General features: G+C 41.5%; 1 protein-coding gene across 1 annotated transcript; it reads left to right on the forward strand.

Moving 5' to 3' along the window:
* The first annotated feature begins 5,796 nt into the window (after positions 1–5,796).
* Positions 5,797–6,783, forward strand: LOC113885408 (olfactory receptor 13A1). The gene has a single exon (XM_027530727.1). It carries the CDS (start codon positions 5,797–5,799, stop codon positions 6,781–6,783), a length of 987 nt encoding a protein of 328 aa, XP_027386528.1.
* The last annotated feature ends 13,207 nt before the right edge of the window (positions 6,784–19,990 follow it).

The raw sequence follows: 19,990 nt of genomic DNA on the forward strand, positions 1-19,990 counted from the left end.
GCTAACTTCTTCCACCTGGTGGGTGTTTCAGTCTCTACAAGACAGCTCACAGGGTATGGCTCAGAATATTATCTACAGCCCCTTGAGAAAGGACTACATGTCCTTAACTACGGTTAATGACTAAGCTATTATTATTTAGTTTTGTTGGACTGTTTTCCTTAGTTTCTGCATTTTCTTACTTCTCTGATTAAACTCATTCTTTGGCTAAAGTTTTTCCACAGACAAAAGGCAGGCGGAAGACACGGAGGGCGAGGACCACAGAGTCCTGCTCCATTTCAGCAATGGGTACATTTCCCTACTTCTTGGAGTATTTGGTATGCAAATTATGACTGAGATGAGAATTATTTTAAGATTCTATGGAAATCTTTGAAAAATAACAATATTCGTAGTTTTGTTCTAGGGGAAAATTTTCCTTTCTTGGTTCTTCAGCTGGTTTTTCATAGAACCTTGACAGAGGACAGGATTCAACAAAGACTGAGGGTGAAAATGCAGAAGGATTTTGAGGTGGGAAGGAGTCTCTGCTGGGATGGAATTTCTCTTCTCAGGACAATATGAGGCAAGGCCAGTAGTTGTATGGGAGGGGAAAGCAGAAGAGGAAGGACTTGAAGAGCATGAAAGGCGCTCAGGGCTATGGCTGGGTGATAAAGAATCAACCAAAAATTAAAAATTGTATTGTTTTAAGAGCTGGTCCAATCTGAGGTTAGGCAGTGGTATTGCCAGGCAGGACTGCTCGTGATGTTCTGTAGATCCCTAAGTGTGCATGAGTTTCTACACGTCTGCTTGGTCAGAAGGTTCCCCTGGCTACTGTCTCATAGCACAGATCCTGTTCTCATTTAGTTAGACATGCCGCACTTCTGCTTGACACTCTTCTCTATCAGATGGCAACTTCAGGAGGTCCTGCTTCACGTTTCATCACTCTAGGACTTGTTCTGGATCCTGCATAAGGATGTTAGAACTACTGCATTCACTTTCTTACTCTCCTCTTCTAACTTTCATTGTGGATCCATTGCTTCTCTACTTTCTTCACTTTTGCCTTCCTTCCTGAGTGACTGTCTAATCATTCGTTTTTCCTGTTTTGAACCTCTGTTTAGAGAGTAACATAAAATTCACTCTGACTGCCAGTCTGTTTGATAAATTTGCTATTTTCCATCTCCTCTTGCTTATTTGTGGCAATTGTTTATTTTATACGAAAATGTAGTCTCCTTTTTTTTGTGTGTGTACATATGACTTCCTAACTTTGACTACATTTCCCAGCTACCCTTGCAGCTAGATGAGCAACGGTACTAAATTTCTGCCAGTAGAATGTGGCCAGAAGTTATGAGTGCAACATCTTCCTTACTTGCTTAAAACAAATTACTTTCCCTAGGCTGCCTATCTTTTCCCTTACTTCAAGCTGACTTGTAGAGGTTATGGCAACTTTCATTATAGTGAAGGGGATAACAGCTTAAGAGGTTAAGAATTATTGACCTGTAGGTGCCTTAATGACTTAATCGAGCAAGCCTACCCCATCAGTCTGGAAACCACCCCATCATTCATGCACACTTCAGATTGTTGAGTGAAAGAGAAAAAGTTAGGCCACCACATATTTGGGTCTCTTCATTGTAGCAGTTTACCCTTTAACTAATACACATTTATTCCTGAATGGTAGTATATCAGTAACATCATAGAAAAGGGATTCTTTGTTTATATATCTTGATTATTATTATTATCTCTTTTCAAACATTTGAATCAGAAGTCTGAATTGGCCCTTGTATGAACAGTGATGACAGCCAAGTACCCAGCAAAGAGACACTTAATGTAATTGCTCCTTCAGGGTCCACTTAGAGAAATAACTGGGAACATCTGTCTCCAGTGTCTCCCACAGGCAGCGACAAACTTTGCTAATGAGTCACAAAGTCTTGCCAATATCAGCTTAAGTAGGGAAAGAAAGCTTTCATCCTGTCTAGACTGCCCTTGACTTAGATTACACACTGCCTCAGGGTTACCATGTTTCCAACCTTGATTGCGGTTGACAGAGAAGGGACACCTGTACTTAAAATCCACAAAGCTGAAAGAATTTTTTCACAATAATTCACAATATTCTGAAGGTGGTTCATTCTCCTCATTGTAAGTCTGCTTAGTTTGAATCATTAACAATGTAAAAGATCTAATTTTTTGTTCAGCTGATCCAGAGTCAGTAACATTTGTGGATTTCTCGCTGTGTATAAATACCACTGAATCAATAAGTGAAATAATGGAGCAAATAGTTTGACAAAACTGGCTGAGCGTTTAGGGTTTGCATTTCCATGCCTTGCTCATAATAAATTGTCATATACATGGTTGGTTGATTTTTCTTGACTTTTTTTTGACATTTGGCAAGATTGGACTCAGCAGGGCAACTAACAAATTACATAGCAAAAAATTCTAGACTAGAATTCCAAAGCCCTGTACTGGATATCAACTTCATCACTGCTACTCTGTGTGACTAGGATACGTCACTTAGACGCCTTTGTGATTTTATAATAAATAGGTTGAACTGGGTCATCTTCAAACTAGCTTTCAGATTTAAACCTGAACATGTGAGATTTTGACATTTTCTGATTTTTAGTTTCTGTTCTTGGAATACGTTTATAATAAGAATATTTACCTTCCTATGTAATAGGACATTAGATTAATTATATGGTATCTGTGAACATCTTTAAACTCCTTCAGAGATGAAAATGATGGAAATAGTCAATTTACTCGTTGTTAGTTAAATATCTTAAAACAGTAATAACTCTCCATTTGTAAAATTAAAAATAGTAAACTGAAACTAAAAGTTCACTAAAAATAAATTGCCTTCCACAGAAAATTCAATCTACCTTTTTGCTAACCCCTGCACCCCCCCAAAAAACCTCAATGAAGTAAGTTTTTAATTTCAGGAATTCTGAGGACACTGCATACTGTTTCTTTAAAGTGATTAAATCATCCAAGATGAATTTATATTTTCATTGAAAATGGAGTGCCAAGTGGCCTGGTGAGTGTGGAAAATGACCACTGTTTAAAAGCCCTATCACCTTGCGTCTGGGGACCCATGCTGTCTGAATGTAGAATGTGTGAAAACTTGACTGCTGGTACCTGAAATCTGCTTTTCCCCTTGCATCTTTGTAATAATCTTGTGATGCTTGATGAGAATTAAAGCCAATGCCCTATGAACCTCAGGAGAGAAAAGTTTCCAGGATAGGAAATGACCGGCTGAGGTCCAACAGAGATTTTAAGGTCATTCTCACAGAGAGAGTCTTGGTGCTCTGACTCTTTGATCTTTCTGTTAATCAGTTGGATGGAGAGGTGTCCACCTGCCTTGGAAATTACAGTAAGAGGGCAATTATCTGAGAGGTCATTCGTTCTTTGAATGTGAATCAGTTTTTTTGAAACTTCCTTGTACTCAGTACCTGTTCAAAACTTCCATTTATATTGTAGTTTATTTAAATTTTTGAAATCTTGATTCTGGAGCCGAGTTCAGAGAAGGAACAGGTTTAAAGTTTCCTTCATGATTGGCTCTCTTGGTGCTCCACTGACGGTGTGTGATAGGCCTGCACACTGCTGCTCTGTGTCTGTCTCCCCCTAGGTGTGGCCACAGCATCTTGAGTCCCTGGTTTGTGGTCTGTACTGTGGAGTGACTGAAAGTGATAATTGGAGGCATCAGATGGTTAGAATTCTAGGGAGGACACTAGTGGGAAATGCAGAAACCTTGTCTAGTGACATCCATGGGGGCAAACCCAGCGCTGTTCCTTTTCAGCCTGGATCAGCTTTTCAGGCTCGTGGGAGTCCCTGGACTTAAACAGGAATCGCTCACCAGAGTGGTGCAGAGCAAAAACAGTTTCAGAGGAAGCAAATATTATCTCCAGATCCTCAACACAAACTGGGCAAAAGTAGTATATATTATTTTTTTGTCCCAAGAAAAAATGAAGTAAGCTGAATCACATTGTGTTTATTATATCCACCAAGCTGGTTAACTGACAGGGTACTTTGCTGCAGAGAAGAAGAGGGTGGTGCTCCATCATTTGCATCTGCTTTGAACAGACTCCACACTAACTTAGCCTATTGCGCTGAGTCAGAGGAATTTTATTCTCATCTTGAAAAAAGCAGTTTTCACCTTACAAAGATGGTGATATGATTCAACTGTAGGTGAAATTTAGTCATTTCGTGTAAACCTTTTAATGCTTCAGAGATAATTGCATTCATTGAATTTTGATAAAAAAACAGAACATTGAATTTAAAGTGAGCATCTTCCTTTAATTAAATATTTTAATGAATAAAAAGTTGAAAATAAGGAAGAAACAAATGTGGTTATACATTTCATGTTAAACAATACAGAATGTACCCAATGTTGAGAATAGAAAGGATTCTGCTTTTGCTTATACTTGACTATGTGCTCACTCAGTTGTGGCTAACTCTTTGCAACCTCATGCCTGTAGCCTACCAGGCTTCCCTGTCCATAGGATTTTCCAGGCAAGAATACTGGACTGGGTTGCCATTTCCTTCTCCATACTAGACTATTCTTCAACATTATTTCAACAAACATATCAGAGGGCCCACCTGTTCCATGCCAGGCATTGGGTTGAGTGCCCCAAAAGGATGCCCAGAGAGAAATGAGGCAGATATACCTACCATAGGGCAAATATTTGGATACCTTGATCACGAAGTGACTTGTAATGGACTCTACAATAGAAGTGAGTTCTGGATCCTGAAGGGCTACGAAGGAGAAAATGGTCCTTTGTTTCTAGGGAAGGGATATTTGAAAAGTGTGGGGTGCTGGTAAAAGAGCTGGCTCCTGAGAAGGAGGGCATTCCTGGCTGAGTGGGTTGCAAGGATGAATGCACAAAAGCCTGGTGTGGTTCATGCGTTGACAAGACTGGGAGCTGTGGGCGTGGTTGGGCTTTGAGGGGTGAGACCACTAGGAAGACATTGGCTGAAGAGGAGGTGGATCCAGGAGTAGCAGGTGGGAGCCTTTCCTCTGTCAGTGATGGGGAGCTACAGAAGAATTGTTAGACAGAGAATTCCATGATATACATGCCTTTTAGAAAGGTTAGTAAATGGAAAAATCAGAAAATACAGAGCAGCAAAAACGACAGGAAATCAACTGCAATCCATCCTCACTGTTGAAATCCGAGTCCATCACTCACCAGCCGTTTTTTCCTACAGGTACGTATACAGACATGCTTTTTTAAGACTCAAAATGATCAAAAGTTGTACACACTTATTTTGAACCATTTTAGTTTATTTTCACAAGCATCAGAGTTTCATAAGCATTCTAAAGCTTCATTCTGATAAGCACACTGCAATATATTATATCAATGTATCATACAGACTCATCTTTAAGAGTATAGGCTACTTTAAAATGTTCGCTATTATAAATAATGCTGTAATGACAACTTGAAGATCCTCTTATTTCTTCAGGATAAATTCCCAGAAGTGAATGTTGTGGCTCAAATGAAATATGAATTGTAAGAGGCCTATATCTTGGCACCTGCGCTAATGGTAGTCAGTATCATGCATTTCCAGTTTTGCCAAATCATGGCTGATAAAGAGTGGATTATTTATTTGGCATGCATTTCTTTGAGGTTGAGTGATGCTTCAAGAGTTCAGTTGGACATTTTTACCTGATTTTTATGAATTGAATGTTCTACCCTTTGCCTATTGTTATATTTTTGTGTTTATCTTAACTGAGTCTTAATACATCTATTTAATATTGCTGTGCATCATGTTGGGTATGAATGAAACGGGATAGCAGCTTTCCTCAGGACACCTTGCTTCTCTCTCTAGCCCCGAAATCACATGAAGCTGTGGTTGGAGATTCACCTCATAGTCCCAGAAACCTCTTTCAGCCTAAGGACCATGAGTAACCAGACTCTGGTAACAAAGTTTGTCCTGCAGGGTTTCTCAGAGCACCCAGAGTACCGTGTGCTCTTGTTCAGCTGTTTCCTCTCCCTCTACTCTGTGGCACTCACAGGAAATATTCTTATCATTTTGGCTATCGCCTTCAACCCCAGGCTCCGTACCCCCATGTACTTTTTCCTCTTCAACTTGGCAACTATGGATATTATCTGTACATCTTCCATCATGCCCAAGGCACTGGAGGGTCTAGTATTAGAGGAGAACTCCATCTCCTATGGGGGCTGCATGGCCCAGCTTTACTTCCTCACGTGGGCTGCATCTTCCGAGCTGCTCCTCCTCTCGGTCATGGCCTATGACCGGTATGCAGCCATCTGCCACCCGCTGCACTATAGCACCGCGATGAGCAAGGCATTCTGTGGCATGCTGGTCGCAGGTGTGTGGGCACTGTGTGCCTTCAACACGGCCATCCACGCTGGGCTGATGCTGCGCTTGGATTTCTGTGGCCCCAATGTTGTCGCCCATTTCTTCTGTGAGGTCCCTCCTCTGCTACTTCTCTCCTGTAGCTCCACCTATGTGAACAGCATCATGATTGTCCTGGCTGATGCCTTTTATGGTATACTGAACTTCCTGATGACCATCGTGTCATATGGCTTCATCATCGCCAGCATCCTAAAGATGCGGACAGCGGAGGGGAAGAAGAAAGCCTTTTCCACCTGCTCCTCGCACCTTGTTGTGGTGTGCGTGTACTATGCTGCCGTCTTCTGCGCCTACATAAGCCCTGTCTCCAGCTACAGCGCGGAGAAAAGCAAGTTGGCTGGTGTGCTATACACTATGTTGAGTCCTACTCTCAACCCCCTCATCTACACTTTGAGAAACAAGGAGGTCAAAGCAGCTCTCAGGAAGCTTTTCGCCTTCTTCAGAAATTAACCTGTGTCTTTTGAAGCTCTTCTTTGAGACTGCAGTTTAAGTGAGAATTGACCTTTCTATGAAGGGTCTGGTGAGTGAGCTTCTGGCCTGGAAAGTAAGTAAATTTGTCTCTTCTACCCAAAAGAATGGATGAGCTTCAAATTCTGGGGCCCTTAGGCTGGCTGACATGAAGACTGTGGTTGGATGTGAGCCTCCAGTATGTGGGGTCTCATGGTCTGACCCCGAAGTAATGTCGTTACTAAGTTGGCAGGGAAACTAAGATTTCTGGGAGAAGAGAAGGCGCCTTGTCTTGTAGAATTACAGCTGTATGGAAATGTTTTCCTTTTTCTTTTTCTTTTGTTTGTACCATGTTCAGACTGTAAATCTTGCAACGACACCAAAACTTTAGATGTGTGGACCTTAAAAGAGTTAGGCAGCGCGTGTGGGCCTTCTGGCACTTGGAGAATTTCCAGGCTGAAGAATTTCTTAAAGGTGACCACCTGCTCCTAAGAAACCTACTCCTGCTATCTCACCCCAAGTATTTCCTCTGGAGCCAATTAGACTTTAAAACAGTTTCTGATTCTAATGAAAACTGTTGCTGTCGTTTTTGTTTCTCCCTTTTCTTCTCAGTAACACTCAAAGTGAAACATACTATTAGGATCATCACTTTGTTTCGACAGCTTTGCTGAGGTATAATTTATATACAAAAATGGTGCACACTACAATGCATGCAGTTTGATGAGTATGACACACACAATCTCTACTTTGTTTTGAATGTAGAAATTTCAGCTTTAAAATCTGAGCTAAGCATTTAGAAAAATGCCTGTGATTTCTTATTCTTTCTTGTCTTTGTTCTCAAATCATGAGTACCTGACATACCTCATTGACCTGGAGTGGGGACTACTGCTATGGTTTAGCTTTAAAAGTTACACAGCTTTGCAAGAAGGCAATGCTACCCTCCTATTGTTGCAGAATACTACTGCGTGGACAAATCCTCTGTGTCTAATGGGACTGAAAGATCGATTCTCTTTTTTGTGACCCATTAAAAATGATAGGAGCAAGTCATGACTATTTAGCTGAATCCTTGGGATTGAAGAAAAACACATATTTTTGCTATTGTGTATGGAGACTGAGAGTAGAATTTGATGTTGATTTATAAGGAATGAGTTGTCCATGATTCTTCATCCAGTATTCTCATTGGCATTCAACAGAAGCACAGTGACGTGGGGCATGAAATTCAAGAATTTGATGAACCATAGGCCGACTGAGGCATTGGTACGTAGGTTGGTAGGGACTGAGTCTAATCACCTCTAATGGAATTCTGACACCCAAATAGCATGTTCAGGCCCTCAGTGGTTTCAGAGACTTTGCAATGAATCGGGCCTTGAAAACTACCACTAATGCCTCAGGGTGTTCACTGATTTTCAATACACATCAAAGAACATATGTTGTGTTTTTCATCTTGGTTGCTTATTTCCTACATTTTGTAATGGATTAAAAAGCAAATTAAATGCTTAGACACTTATTGAGTGTTTAACAGAGCATTACTCATTTGACAAAACAGCAATATGAGACCTGACTTACATCCTTAGAAAACTGGTAACCTAATTAAGAAGACACTAGTACCCATATTGATGAGTATAAAAAGAAAAGGCGTGAAGAAAGCTGCATTACAGGGTGTAGTGTAACGGTGCTGAAGATGCACAGAGATGTGTGTCGTGTAGAAAGAGCCCTGACCTGGGAGGAAGAAGATTTGGGTTCATATTCAGGCTCTTTCAGATCACTCAGTCCATCTGAGCTCTAGTTTACTTGTAAGAATAATGAGGACAATAAGTCAACCTAGAGATGGAGCCGAGACTGAATGAGAGAACTTAAGCCAAAGGTATTAAGTGCTATGTGAGTTTAAAATGTTGCTATTGATGAATGATCACCAAGGATAGGAGCGGCCAAGGAAGTCCGGATGTCACAGCTCCTCAGCCCTGCCTGTCTCAGAGTGATGTTTGCAGTGGTTAGCTGGAAAGGGTGAGTGGGGGCTAAGTGGTGTGGGACCAGACAGAAAGGGGCCACTGGGCCTGCAGAGGATTTGACTGTGAAAATGACCTGGTGAGGAGAAGCAGTTGGGACGGATGAATGAGAAATCATTCAGTGGTCCCCGATGTAAAGTGGATCCTGTTTATCTCAGGAAGACTCAGGCTCCTGAGGGACACTGCCTCTACTCAGGAAAGGCCAAAAAATGGAGTTCCTTGATGGAGATGGATCAGCAACCTTTCTTTAGTCCTAGATTCTCTCCCAGCTCCCAAAGCCCATTTTCTTTCAGACCCAGTTGTTTTTTTTTTTTTTTTCCTGCTCTTTAAATTCAACAGGTCCATTTTTTGTTTTCAGGAAAACTTTTCACTTTCCTGTTGAGTTGAGTCCTCTGTCTTAGGTTCTGTTATCTTATCTGTCTGAGCAACTGATCCTTCTCTCTATAGCCCTTCTGGTACAGGTAGCGCATCCCTCCCTGCTGAGTGTTGTCTTGCTTGGAATTTGCCTTCTCAGAACTGATTCTTCTTCTTCTTTTTTTTAAACTGACCTTGCAACTGAGACTTTGTTCTTTTTGTGAGAACTGGCACCAAAGTGAGAGCTTCCCAGGTGGCGCCAGTGGTAAAGGACCCACCTGCCAATGCAGGAGACATGGGTTCAATCCCTGAGTCAGGAAGATCCCCTGGAGGAGGGCATTGCAACCCAATCCAGTATCCTTGCCTGGAGAATCCCATGGACAGAGGAGCCTGTCTGGCTCTGGTCCAGAGGGTCGCAAAGAGTCGGACATGACTGAAGCAACTTAGCACACGTGCACGACACCGATGTACCTCACTTAGCTGATACAGAGAAGAGGTTCTCGTTTTCATGTGTTGTCTCTTAAAATTATTAGTCTTCATGATTTGATGCAGATAAACTCATGATCCCACAGGCATCCAGCAGGCAAGCCCTTTCTATGACTTCACAGTATCAGTCCTTTGAAGAGTCACAGAAAGGAACTGATAGACATTTCACTTCTTCCCTTTTCTCTGCTTTTTGTCTTCAATAATAAACATCAGTCAGGGGAAAAGGAGACCACGTCCTTCTTTAAAATGATTCACCAACCACGAGCCTTTGCCTTTTTGGTTTCCCTGACTCAAGTGATAGGAATCGGTCTACCAGCACCAGCAACCACAAAAGGAGGGTCTGCTGATGAAAATAAGATATGGGCCTGTGGTGCATCCAGCCCCCTCTCTGTGGAGGCTGCTTCAGCATGAACTTCAGTCTTAGCCACATTCCTGACCTCTGAGCCAAGACAATATGGTAGGCGCATGGTTGTGCTTTAGGCTGGCTTTCATTTTTCTTTGGGGTTTGTCAGCCTCAACACGATGGGCATTTGAGCTGGACAATTGCTGTGGTGGTTGTCCTGTGCATTGTAGGATTTTTAGCAACAAACGGCCTCTACCACCTAGATGCCAGTAAGACAAACCCCAGTTTAAGACAATCAAGAGTGTCTTTCGAGATGCCAAATCTCCTTGGGAGGTGAGCGGGGAGGAAGAAAAATTGTCCCTGGGTGAGAACCACTGAACTACAGCCAACCAGAGATGTCCCCTCTCACACTGGAAAGATTCGTGACTGCTGCTGTGCTGCTTTTGCCACGGTGATGACTGCAGCCAACTCATATGAGAGTCTCTGTATGTCTGATCTGGGATGAGGTTCTCCCACAATTTGTCTCTGGTTTTCCAGCAATGCTGTAAGAGGCTAGGTAGCGTGGCCAAGTCACAAAATGAATGGATGTTGGAGATACGATTTGAAAGGAAGCTCCATGAATTAAGAGCATAAGCTCCTAACCACCAACATATATTATAGCTTACCATGGACTCCAGCTTCTGGTACTGTCCTTGGTTCTCACAATAAGCTGTTAAAAAGTGGCAAACCTGTTGAAGCTCCTGGCCAACCTTACCAATGGTCCTGGAAGAGCAACCTTTTTGAAAGTTTTTGGAAAATGCTACTACACTAGCCTCTGCAAAGGACACAAGATTTAGAGCCTACTAGCTTTTGTCAGACGTATTGAGTTGGTACAGTGCTGTCTGCCACTCAATTAACAGAGACAACATACCTGAGCCACTTTCCCAAATGTGGGTTTCTTAGGGCTCTGTGCAGCAGGAGCAGGCATTTGTTTACAGAGAAAGGGCACTCCACAAGACTGGAGAAGTCCTATCACAATTAATTTTCATTGCATGAAACAGATTCTTAGTTTGTCTTTTCCATTTACTCTGAGAACCCCTCTTCTCTTGGAAAAGGAGGCTGGAGGGGTTACTTTTATCAAAGGCAAGCAGAAGGTATTTGGCCCACTCTTCCTGGAAGCGGACGAAACCCAGAAGAATGGCCAGACCTTAATCCACCACTGCCAGCTAGGGTGAGCCCAGTACTCCCCTCAGAGGAGAGCTCTACCCACCCACCACAGCTGGATTGTACTATCCTGGCAGCCTGGCTAGAGCGCTCCTGGTATTTTTAGAGAATCATACTTGGAGGAGGGGATTTGGGCTCCTGTGAACAACATTCTTTACACTGGCTCCATGTCACATTCAAGAACTAAGTCGTGATTCTGTCTTGCTTTGTTCCTTTTGAGGGGTGAGCAAGCCTCCTGCTTTTAGCATGCTGTTATTCCATGCATCTGAATTTCAACATGTTGGTGGTGTGACACCGAGTTGATCTGCCTCTGTGTGCTCCTATATGCTGTGTTTTCCTTTTTAAACACTTGTGCTCAGACTATGATTGACTAGTCAGAAAATAGAGGACTTTTAGAATGCTTCATTTTCCTGAATTGTAATGAATTATAATCCACAGAGACTCTTTTCCTTCTTTCCTTCCCTTCTTCCTTTCCTTATTTCTTTCTCTTCCTTGAATGCAGAGAGTTATCATCTTCTTCAGTTCATGAAGCATTATCATTATTCATCCATGCAAAAACTCTGTTACATTTTTTATTTATCAATATACTCAGTTTTATCCCCTTTTAGTGTGTCCTTTCTCTCTTCCATATACAACTATTGTAATATAGATTTAAAAAAAATTTGTGTTCTTGTGAAAAGATATATTTGTTTTTTATGTATATATTATTAATTTGTGTAAATGATATTGTTTTATTTTTCTCATTTCTTTTTTCACTTGGCACTGTTTTTAATGTAGTCTTGGAAATCCATAACATAGCAATCAGAGAAGCAAAAGAAATAAAATAAATCCAAATTAGAAAGGAACAAGTAAAATTGTCACTGTTGGCAGATGACATGATACTATACATAGAAAATCCTGAAGACACCAACAGAAAACTAGAGCTTATCAATGAATTCTATAAATTTTCAGAATACAAAATTAATATACAGAAATCTGTTGCATTTCTATACACTAACAATGAAATATTAGAAAAATTAAGGAAATGATTATGTTTACCATCACATCAAAAATAATAAAATACCTAGGAATGAACCTCCCTAAGGAGGCAAAAGACCTGTACTCTGAAAATTATAAGACACTGATGAGAGAAATTGAATACAACACAGACAGAAAGATATATCATGTTCTTAGACTGGAAGAATCAACATTGTTAAAATGGCCGTACAACCTAAGGCAATCTACAGATTCATGCAATCTTTATCAAAATACCGATGGCATTTTTCACAGACCTAGAAAAAAGAATTTTAAATTTTGTATGGAAACACGAAGACCCAGATTAACCAAAAAAAAAAATCTCAAAAGGGAAGAACAGAGCTGGAGAAATCACGCTCCCTGACCTCAGGCTGTTCTACAAAGCTACAATAACCAAAAGAGTATGGTACTGACACAAAAACAGACATACAGATGAATGTAATATGATAGAGAACCCATAAATAGATCCATGCACTTATGGTCAATTAATCTACAACAGTTAGAACCAGACATCAAACAACAGCCTGGTTCAGAATTGGGAAAGTACATCAAGGCTTTATTGTCACCTGCTCCTTTAACTTATACGTATGGTACATCATGTAAAATTCAGGGCTGGATGACTCACAAGCTGGAATCAAGATTCCTGGGAGAAATATCAACAACCTCAGATTCACAGATGATACTACTCTAATGACAGAAATCAAAGAGGAACTAAAGAGTCTCTTGATGAGAGTGAAAGAGGAGAGTGAAAAAGCTGGCTCAACACTCAACATTCAGAAAACTAAGATTATGGCATTCAGTTCCATCATTCCATGGCAAATAGATGGGGAAAAAGTGGAAACAGTGGCAGATTTTATTTTCTTGGACTCCAAAATTACTGCAGATGGTGACTGCGGCCACAAAAATTAAGACTCTTGCTCCTTGGAGGAAAAGCTGTGACAAATCTAGACAGCATATTAGAAAGCAGAGACATCACTTTGCTGGCAAAGGTCCATGTGGTCAAAGCTATGGCTTTTCCAATAGTCATGTATGGATGTGAGAGTTGGACCATAAAGAAGGCTGAGTGATGGGAAATTGATGGTTCTGAATTGTGATGCTGGAGAAGACTCTTAAGAGTCCCTTGGGCAGCAAGGAGATCAAAGCAGTCAACCCAAAAGGAAATAAACCCTGAATATTCACTGGAAGGACTGATGCTGAAGCTGAAGCTCTACTACTTTGGCTACCAGATGCAAAGAGCCAACTCATTAGAAAAGACCCTAATGCTGGGAAAGATTGAGGGCAGGAGGAGAAGGGAGTGACTGAGGATAAGATAGTTGGATGGCATCACTGACTCAATGAACATGAGTTTGAGCAAACTCCGGGAGATAGTGAAGGACAGGGAAGCCTGGCATGCTGCAGTTTATGGGGTCGAAAAGAGTTGGACATAACTTAGCAATTGGACAAGAGTCTACAACAAAAGAAGGAATTTATAATGGAGAAAAGACAGTTTTTTCAATAAGTGGAGCTGGGAAAATGGGACAGCTACATGTAAAAGAATGAAATTGGAACATTCTCTAATATCATATACAAAAATAAACCCAAAATGAATTAAAGACCTAAATGTAAGACTGAACACTATGTAACTCTTAGAGGAAAACATAGGCAAAACACTCTTCTGACATAAATAGCAATATTTTTTGATCCATCTCCAAAAGTAAAGGAAACAAAAATAAACATATGGGACCTAAATAAAAACTTTTGCATAGTAGAGGAAACAATTGAAAAAATGAAAAGACAACCTACTGAATGGAAGAAGACACTTGCAAATTATATAACTGATATCCAACATATATAACTGCTGGGAGCCGGCGTGAGGACCTCCACCCGTGGCAAAGGTCATGAGGAAGGAGGCTCGACATACGCAAAGGCAGGATCGAGCCTCAGGAGTCCCCCTGGAAATTTTCGAGTATCTACCCCCAAAACCAGAGTCTGCCTACTTTACTACTTTGTGCTCTCACCTACACCTCTTACTTTACGGGGGGCTGTCCCCCACCACCTCTTTCAGAGAAGGAGTTAACTTAGAGCTCCAGTTAATAATAATTCCTGGGTGTGATAGGAGTGTTTCAACCTACAAACTCCTCTGAAGGTTCTCTAGCCTGCCTGACAGGCTTGTCTGGCCACATGTGATTGCTCACAGCCTCCCAACCGTGAGAGGCACGAGATGCTTTAAACCTTCTAAAAACAGGTTCTTTAGAGAAGTTAGAAAACTATTAGCATAAGTATAGTGGGCTGATTAGAAATTGTATTGCTGAAGGGTTTTTCATTTGTTGAGCCAATGTTTACTGCTAAGTCTCCACATCCCCTGCCTTTATACACATTAATGAATATATAGAATAAATAAGTATTAACCTTTGATATTAATCACATTAGACCTTAGGCTAAGCAAATTCTTTCCTTAATTAAAACCCACTACACCCTCACCCTATAGGAATGCAATTTTATCTGGTACCTTCGGAAGGTGGCGTCTATTTTAAGAATAATCACCCCTGGAGTAATAAGTGTTGACTGACTGCTGTCATAAGGAGAGGGTCATAAATTGTCAGCAGGCCCCCTGGCCAGAAGATGATGTAACACCCCTAAGACCTCTGTATACATTTGTATGAAGCACCTGACTTTAATGAAAGTCAGGACTGCTGTCCCCATGTGACTTTTTGTATAACACCTCAGTGTATAAAAACAGACCCTGGAAAATAAAAAATTGGGATCAGTTCCTCGAAATACTGGTCTCCCCATGTCGTTCTCTCTCTCAAACTCTGGCTGAGTTTCCATCTGGAGCGCGGAGCCCGCCAAGCTTACTAATTTTGCCTGGGCTTCTAAGATCCGACCGGAGAGGCCTCAGTGTCTCCTCTCCTTCGGGAGAATGGAAGGATGCCTGCGGCCTACGTAAGTGGTGCAAGCTTCTTGTCTTGAAGTTTTATTGGTTTCCCGCGTAAACCAAGCTACTCAGCCTCTTTTCTCCACTGAATTTTCCTGCTGAGCTATCCTTATTCTATTACTCTTTATATCTCTAATTAATATCTAATTAAAGCCAGTGTATTTGCCGACGCCATCTCTCCTTCAAATTTCCCTGGATCCACCGGGGCTGGACCCCGGCGTATAACCAGCTCATACAATTCAACATTAGAAAATTAAACAGCCTGATTAATAAACTGGCAGAACTGAGTAGACATATTTCCAAAGGGGAAATGACAAATAGGCCTATCTGATAACAAATAGGCTCATGAAAAGATGGGCAACCTTGCTAATCAGAACTGAATAGACATTTTTCCAAAGGGGAAATGACAAATAGCCTATTTGATGACAAATCGCCTATTTGATGGAGAAGGCAATGGCACCCCACTCCAGTACTCTTGCCTGGAAAATCCCATGGACGGAGGAGCCTGGTAGGCTGCAGTCCATGGGGTTGCTAGGAGTTGGACACGACTGAGTGACTTCACTTTCACTTTTCACTTTCCTACATTGGAGAAGGAAATGGCAACCCATTCCAGTGTTCTTGCCTGGAGAATCCCAGGGACGGGGGAGCCAGGTGGACTGCTGTCTCTGGGGTGGCACAGAGTCAGACACGACTGAAGCGACTTAGCAGCAACAGCAGCAGCCTATTTGATGAAAAATAGGCTCATGAAAAGATGGGCAACCTTGCTAATCATCAGGGAAATGCAAATCAGAACCACAATGAGATATCATCTCACACCTGTCAAAATGGTGATCATCAAAAAGAACACAAATAACAAATGTTGGTAAGGATGTGGAGAAAAGGGAACCTTTGTACACTGTTGGTGGAAATGTACATTGGTGCGGCCACCAACGAAAACAAAACTGGTGGTTACTGGTTACCCAGCTTGAGAAAGCACCACCAGTGATCACTGTCACACAGGCTCTTTTCTGGGAATGGATCACCTCTGCATTCTAAGGCTAAGCCTTTCCCCTGGCACTGGCCACCTCAGATTCAATACATGGAGTGAGCTTGGCCAGAGTGTTTCCTCAGCTTGGGCTGGGTCATGTGGTGAGGGAGCGTGGGAAACCTAGGGACCGCTAGGGCAGATGTCTCTCCACCCCACACTCCTCATGAGCTGAGTCTAGGCTTCTCTAGCTCTTCCACCTGCCCCAGTGGTCCTCCAAGCATCCAGGAGGGTTTGTCTCGTCCGGGTGGGACCCCAGGACTGGGGTGCGCAGTCTGGTGCTTGACCTGCCCAGTCCCCAGTGCATATACAATCTCGCTTTCTTCTGAGTCCCCTCCCGGGAACAGAGGTCCCGACTGTCTTTTCTTCTTCTCCTGCCCAGTGACGTGTGTCTCTTTCTTTCAGTGTTGGTTGTGTAGAAGCCCTTCTGCTCGTTTCCAGTTACTTTTCCCTGGGAATTATTGTGCACAGCGATATATTCTTGATGTGCTCGTGGAGGGAAGTGAGCTCCAGGTGTTCTTACTCCGCACCTTGATCTCTCCTCTCTAGTTTTCAAATGCACGAACATATTGTATCTCTTTATTATTTTGACCTTCTTTCCTTTTCAGTAGCTTGTGGTTTTCATGACACAAGTTCTACATGTTTTATTGGATTCACACAGAAGCGTTTCATTTCTCCCGAGTGATGGTAAGTGCTTTGTACTTCGAGTTTCGATGTCCACATGTTCCTTGCTGCTGTACAGAAATTCCTCACTCCTTTTCTCATATTTTTAGACTTCAAAGATAAAATCGTTAGATCTTTTAAAAATAGTTCCACAGGCCCATGTGGCTGTATTTAGATTTTTTTCAGTCTATTTTCTTTGTATCGCTCCTACTGAATAATTTCTACTGTTCTATCATTTCACTGATTCCCTCCTCTTTCCCTTCCATTGTGCTGTTGAGCCCATCCATTGAATTTTTTAAAAATTTAGCTGCTGTATTTTTCAGTTCCAAAATTTTCATTTGGTTACTCTTTATGCCTTCCATTTCCTGACTGAAATTTTCTAAAAAGTTGTTTCAAGTATGTTTTTAATTTATTGTTGAAGCATTTCTCATAATGCCACTTTAAAGTCTTTGTCATGTAATTCTAGTATCTCTGTCATCTTGATACTGGTGTTGTCTTTTTTCTTTTGAGTTGAAATTGTCCTTGTTCTTGTTATGACTAGTTACTATCAACTGAAACCTAGACATTTTTTGGTATTAAGTTGTGAGACCCTAGCTCTTACTGAAATGTTTTGTTTTATTTGGTGTCTTTGACACTGTGTCATAGACAGAATAAGGGGGAATTTTACTTTATTACGGCCACATATGGATCCAAATTCTCCATTTGACTTTACAACTCCACATTAGTAACATAATGCAATGGGACTTTATAAACTCCAGGAGGATTATATGCAGTCCACCACTGAAGATTTTCATGGAGGGACATCCAGACCTTTGTGAGTCAATATTGTTATATTTGCATACATAATGAAAGACTAACTATAATGTGCTTTCTATAATTTTATATTTCCAGCAATGCCCAGTTAGCAGTCACCAGGGATCCTGGAGCAGCCTTGATCTCTAGAAGGTTTTGGTCTATCTTCTTCTAATGAGGTCATGTGTGCTCACTGGTCCTAGTGGATCCTAAGTGGTGTCAAGAGACAGTCCAGTGCTAAAATATAGATGGGAAAATTCATTTCACTTTCATTGCTGCTCCCAGAGACATGTGCATTTTCCTAAAACTGGAGAGGTGGGGAGTGGTAATGCATTTTACCTGCCCTGCAAGTCATTTTCTAGAAATTTTAGAGAAGTGTGTGTACCAGGGACCAGTTTGAGAGGAGGCTACTGTCTCCCACAATGCCCCGTAACGTTTCCCAGCAAGTGACATCTCCTGCTGGTGGTAGCTGAGGTAGGAGCAGAATGGGAGTCTGGGAAACTGGGAGCCTGCAAGGAGAGTATGATAGCTTTTTGAAATTCCTAGAGAACTCACTCCCAGATTCCAGGAGAGTGTCAAGGGCAATATGTGCTCTTCTTTCTTTCCCAGAATTTCATCAGGAAAGATTGCCATGGAACTGTCACTTTGGTTTATTCCAATTGTGGAAAACTCTGGATTCATATGAAGAAGAATGCTTAGCAGACATGATACACATGTTGAAATTTTCTCTGGGGCAAATTAGGGTTATTTCAAATACAGGTGTTTCCCTTTCTTCTTCCCTCCCTCCTTCCTTTCTAGTCTCTTTCCGTCCTTTCTTCTCTCTTGCTCTTTCCTTCCTTCCTTTATGCCTTTCTTTCTTTTCCTTTCCTCCCTTCCTTCTGCCTAAACCAACATCTTCCTTTGTTACAAGAGTAGAGGACAAGTCTCTGGTTACTGTTACATGTTGTTGAGTACGTGACCTTAGTGTGATTAGATGATTCTGTAATTTATTTATTTTAAACTAAAGAGAAGTCTGCTTCTCTTTAAGCTGATCTTAGATACTGGGCTGTATCAGATGGCTAGTTCAGAGATCAAAGATGAACACTAATTGCATGAGGAAGGCTCACGTAAAGAAATTTATGGATTAAAGAGTGAAAGGTATTATTTTATTTAGGTAGACAATTGGAGAGAAGATGAATCAGAAAATAATTGCCAGAGTCAAAACATGCACTCTCTTTTTGTCCTCACCCTGAGTGAAAGTGTTAGTCACTCAGTCATGTTTGACTCTTTGTGACCCCCACGGACTGTAGCCTGCTAGACTCCTCTATCCATGGAATTCTTCAGGCAAGAAACTGCAGTGGGTTGCCATGTCCTTCCCCAGAGATCTTCCCAAACCAGGGATCAAATCTGGGTCCCCTGCATTGCAGGCAGGTTTATTTATTTATTTTTTTACCACATGAGCCACCAGGGAAGCCCCAGTTTCCCCAAATATATAAACTGAAAGGGTCAAGAAATATTGAATCTCCCCTAGACTGACCACTGTGTGCATGTTAGGTCGCTTCAGTTGTGTCTGACTCTTTGCCACCCTATGGACTGTAGCCTGCAGGGTTTCACTGTCCGTGGGATTCTCTAGGGTTGCCATGCCCTCCTCCAGAGGGTCCTCCTGATTTCGGGATTCAGGGATTCAGGAAACCTGCGTCTCTTACACCCCCTGCATTGGCAGGTGAGTTCTTTACCATTAGCGTCCCCTGGGAAGCCTGCAGAGGGCAAAGGAAAAATTCTCCTCTTTACCAGCTAGTCTTGGGCTTCGTAGAAAATCGGCCTTGGTTGGGTCTCCAACAATCTGATCAGAGTCTGTCTGTTAACTCTTAATCTGACTCACTTTAGAAAGCTGCAACTCGGACCACCAGAACTTTTCCTGCAAGTGATGCTGTAAATAAAGATGTCAAATCCTAAGTATATCAAGGGGGAATTTTTTGTGTGCAGTGACAGACTCCATGACCATAAGTTTTTTTAAGGCTATAATTTTCCTTTTGCCATATTCACCTTGTAAATGCATGAAATGAGAGATATCTTACCAGGAATATGTTGCATAAGTAGATACACAACTAAAAAGACTTTTTTCTTCTTAGCAATAGACTATTTAGGAATATGGCTAGCACTGTTAAAATGATTTTATGAAAACTTGTAGCTACATGCAGTTCTTGTTTATCCAAGATTTTAGGCTGTGTCTCTGTAAACATAATCAAAGATAGAAATCACTTATATTTACTTATTAATGGACAAAACTATACATAAAATATAATGTTTAAAACAATAAACACATCTAGTCACCATGCCTACATTATTTTACATATGTAATAAAACAAAGTTCCCCATTCCTTAGTCTTGACACTGCATAGCACAAAGTTTATCGAAGAAATGGAAAAGTC

The sequence above is a fragment of the Bos indicus x Bos taurus genome, chromosome 28, assembly GCF_003369695.1.
Source record: "Bos indicus x Bos taurus breed Angus x Brahman F1 hybrid chromosome 28, Bos_hybrid_MaternalHap_v2.0, whole genome shotgun sequence".
Taxonomy (NCBI): Eukaryota; Metazoa; Chordata; class Mammalia; order Artiodactyla; family Bovidae; genus Bos; species Bos indicus x Bos taurus.

Coding starts and splice junctions, on each gene's coding strand:
- LOC113885408 (XM_027530727.1), top strand. CDS start 5,797: ATGAAGCTGTGGTTGGAGATTCACCTCATAGTCCCAGAAACCTCTTTC.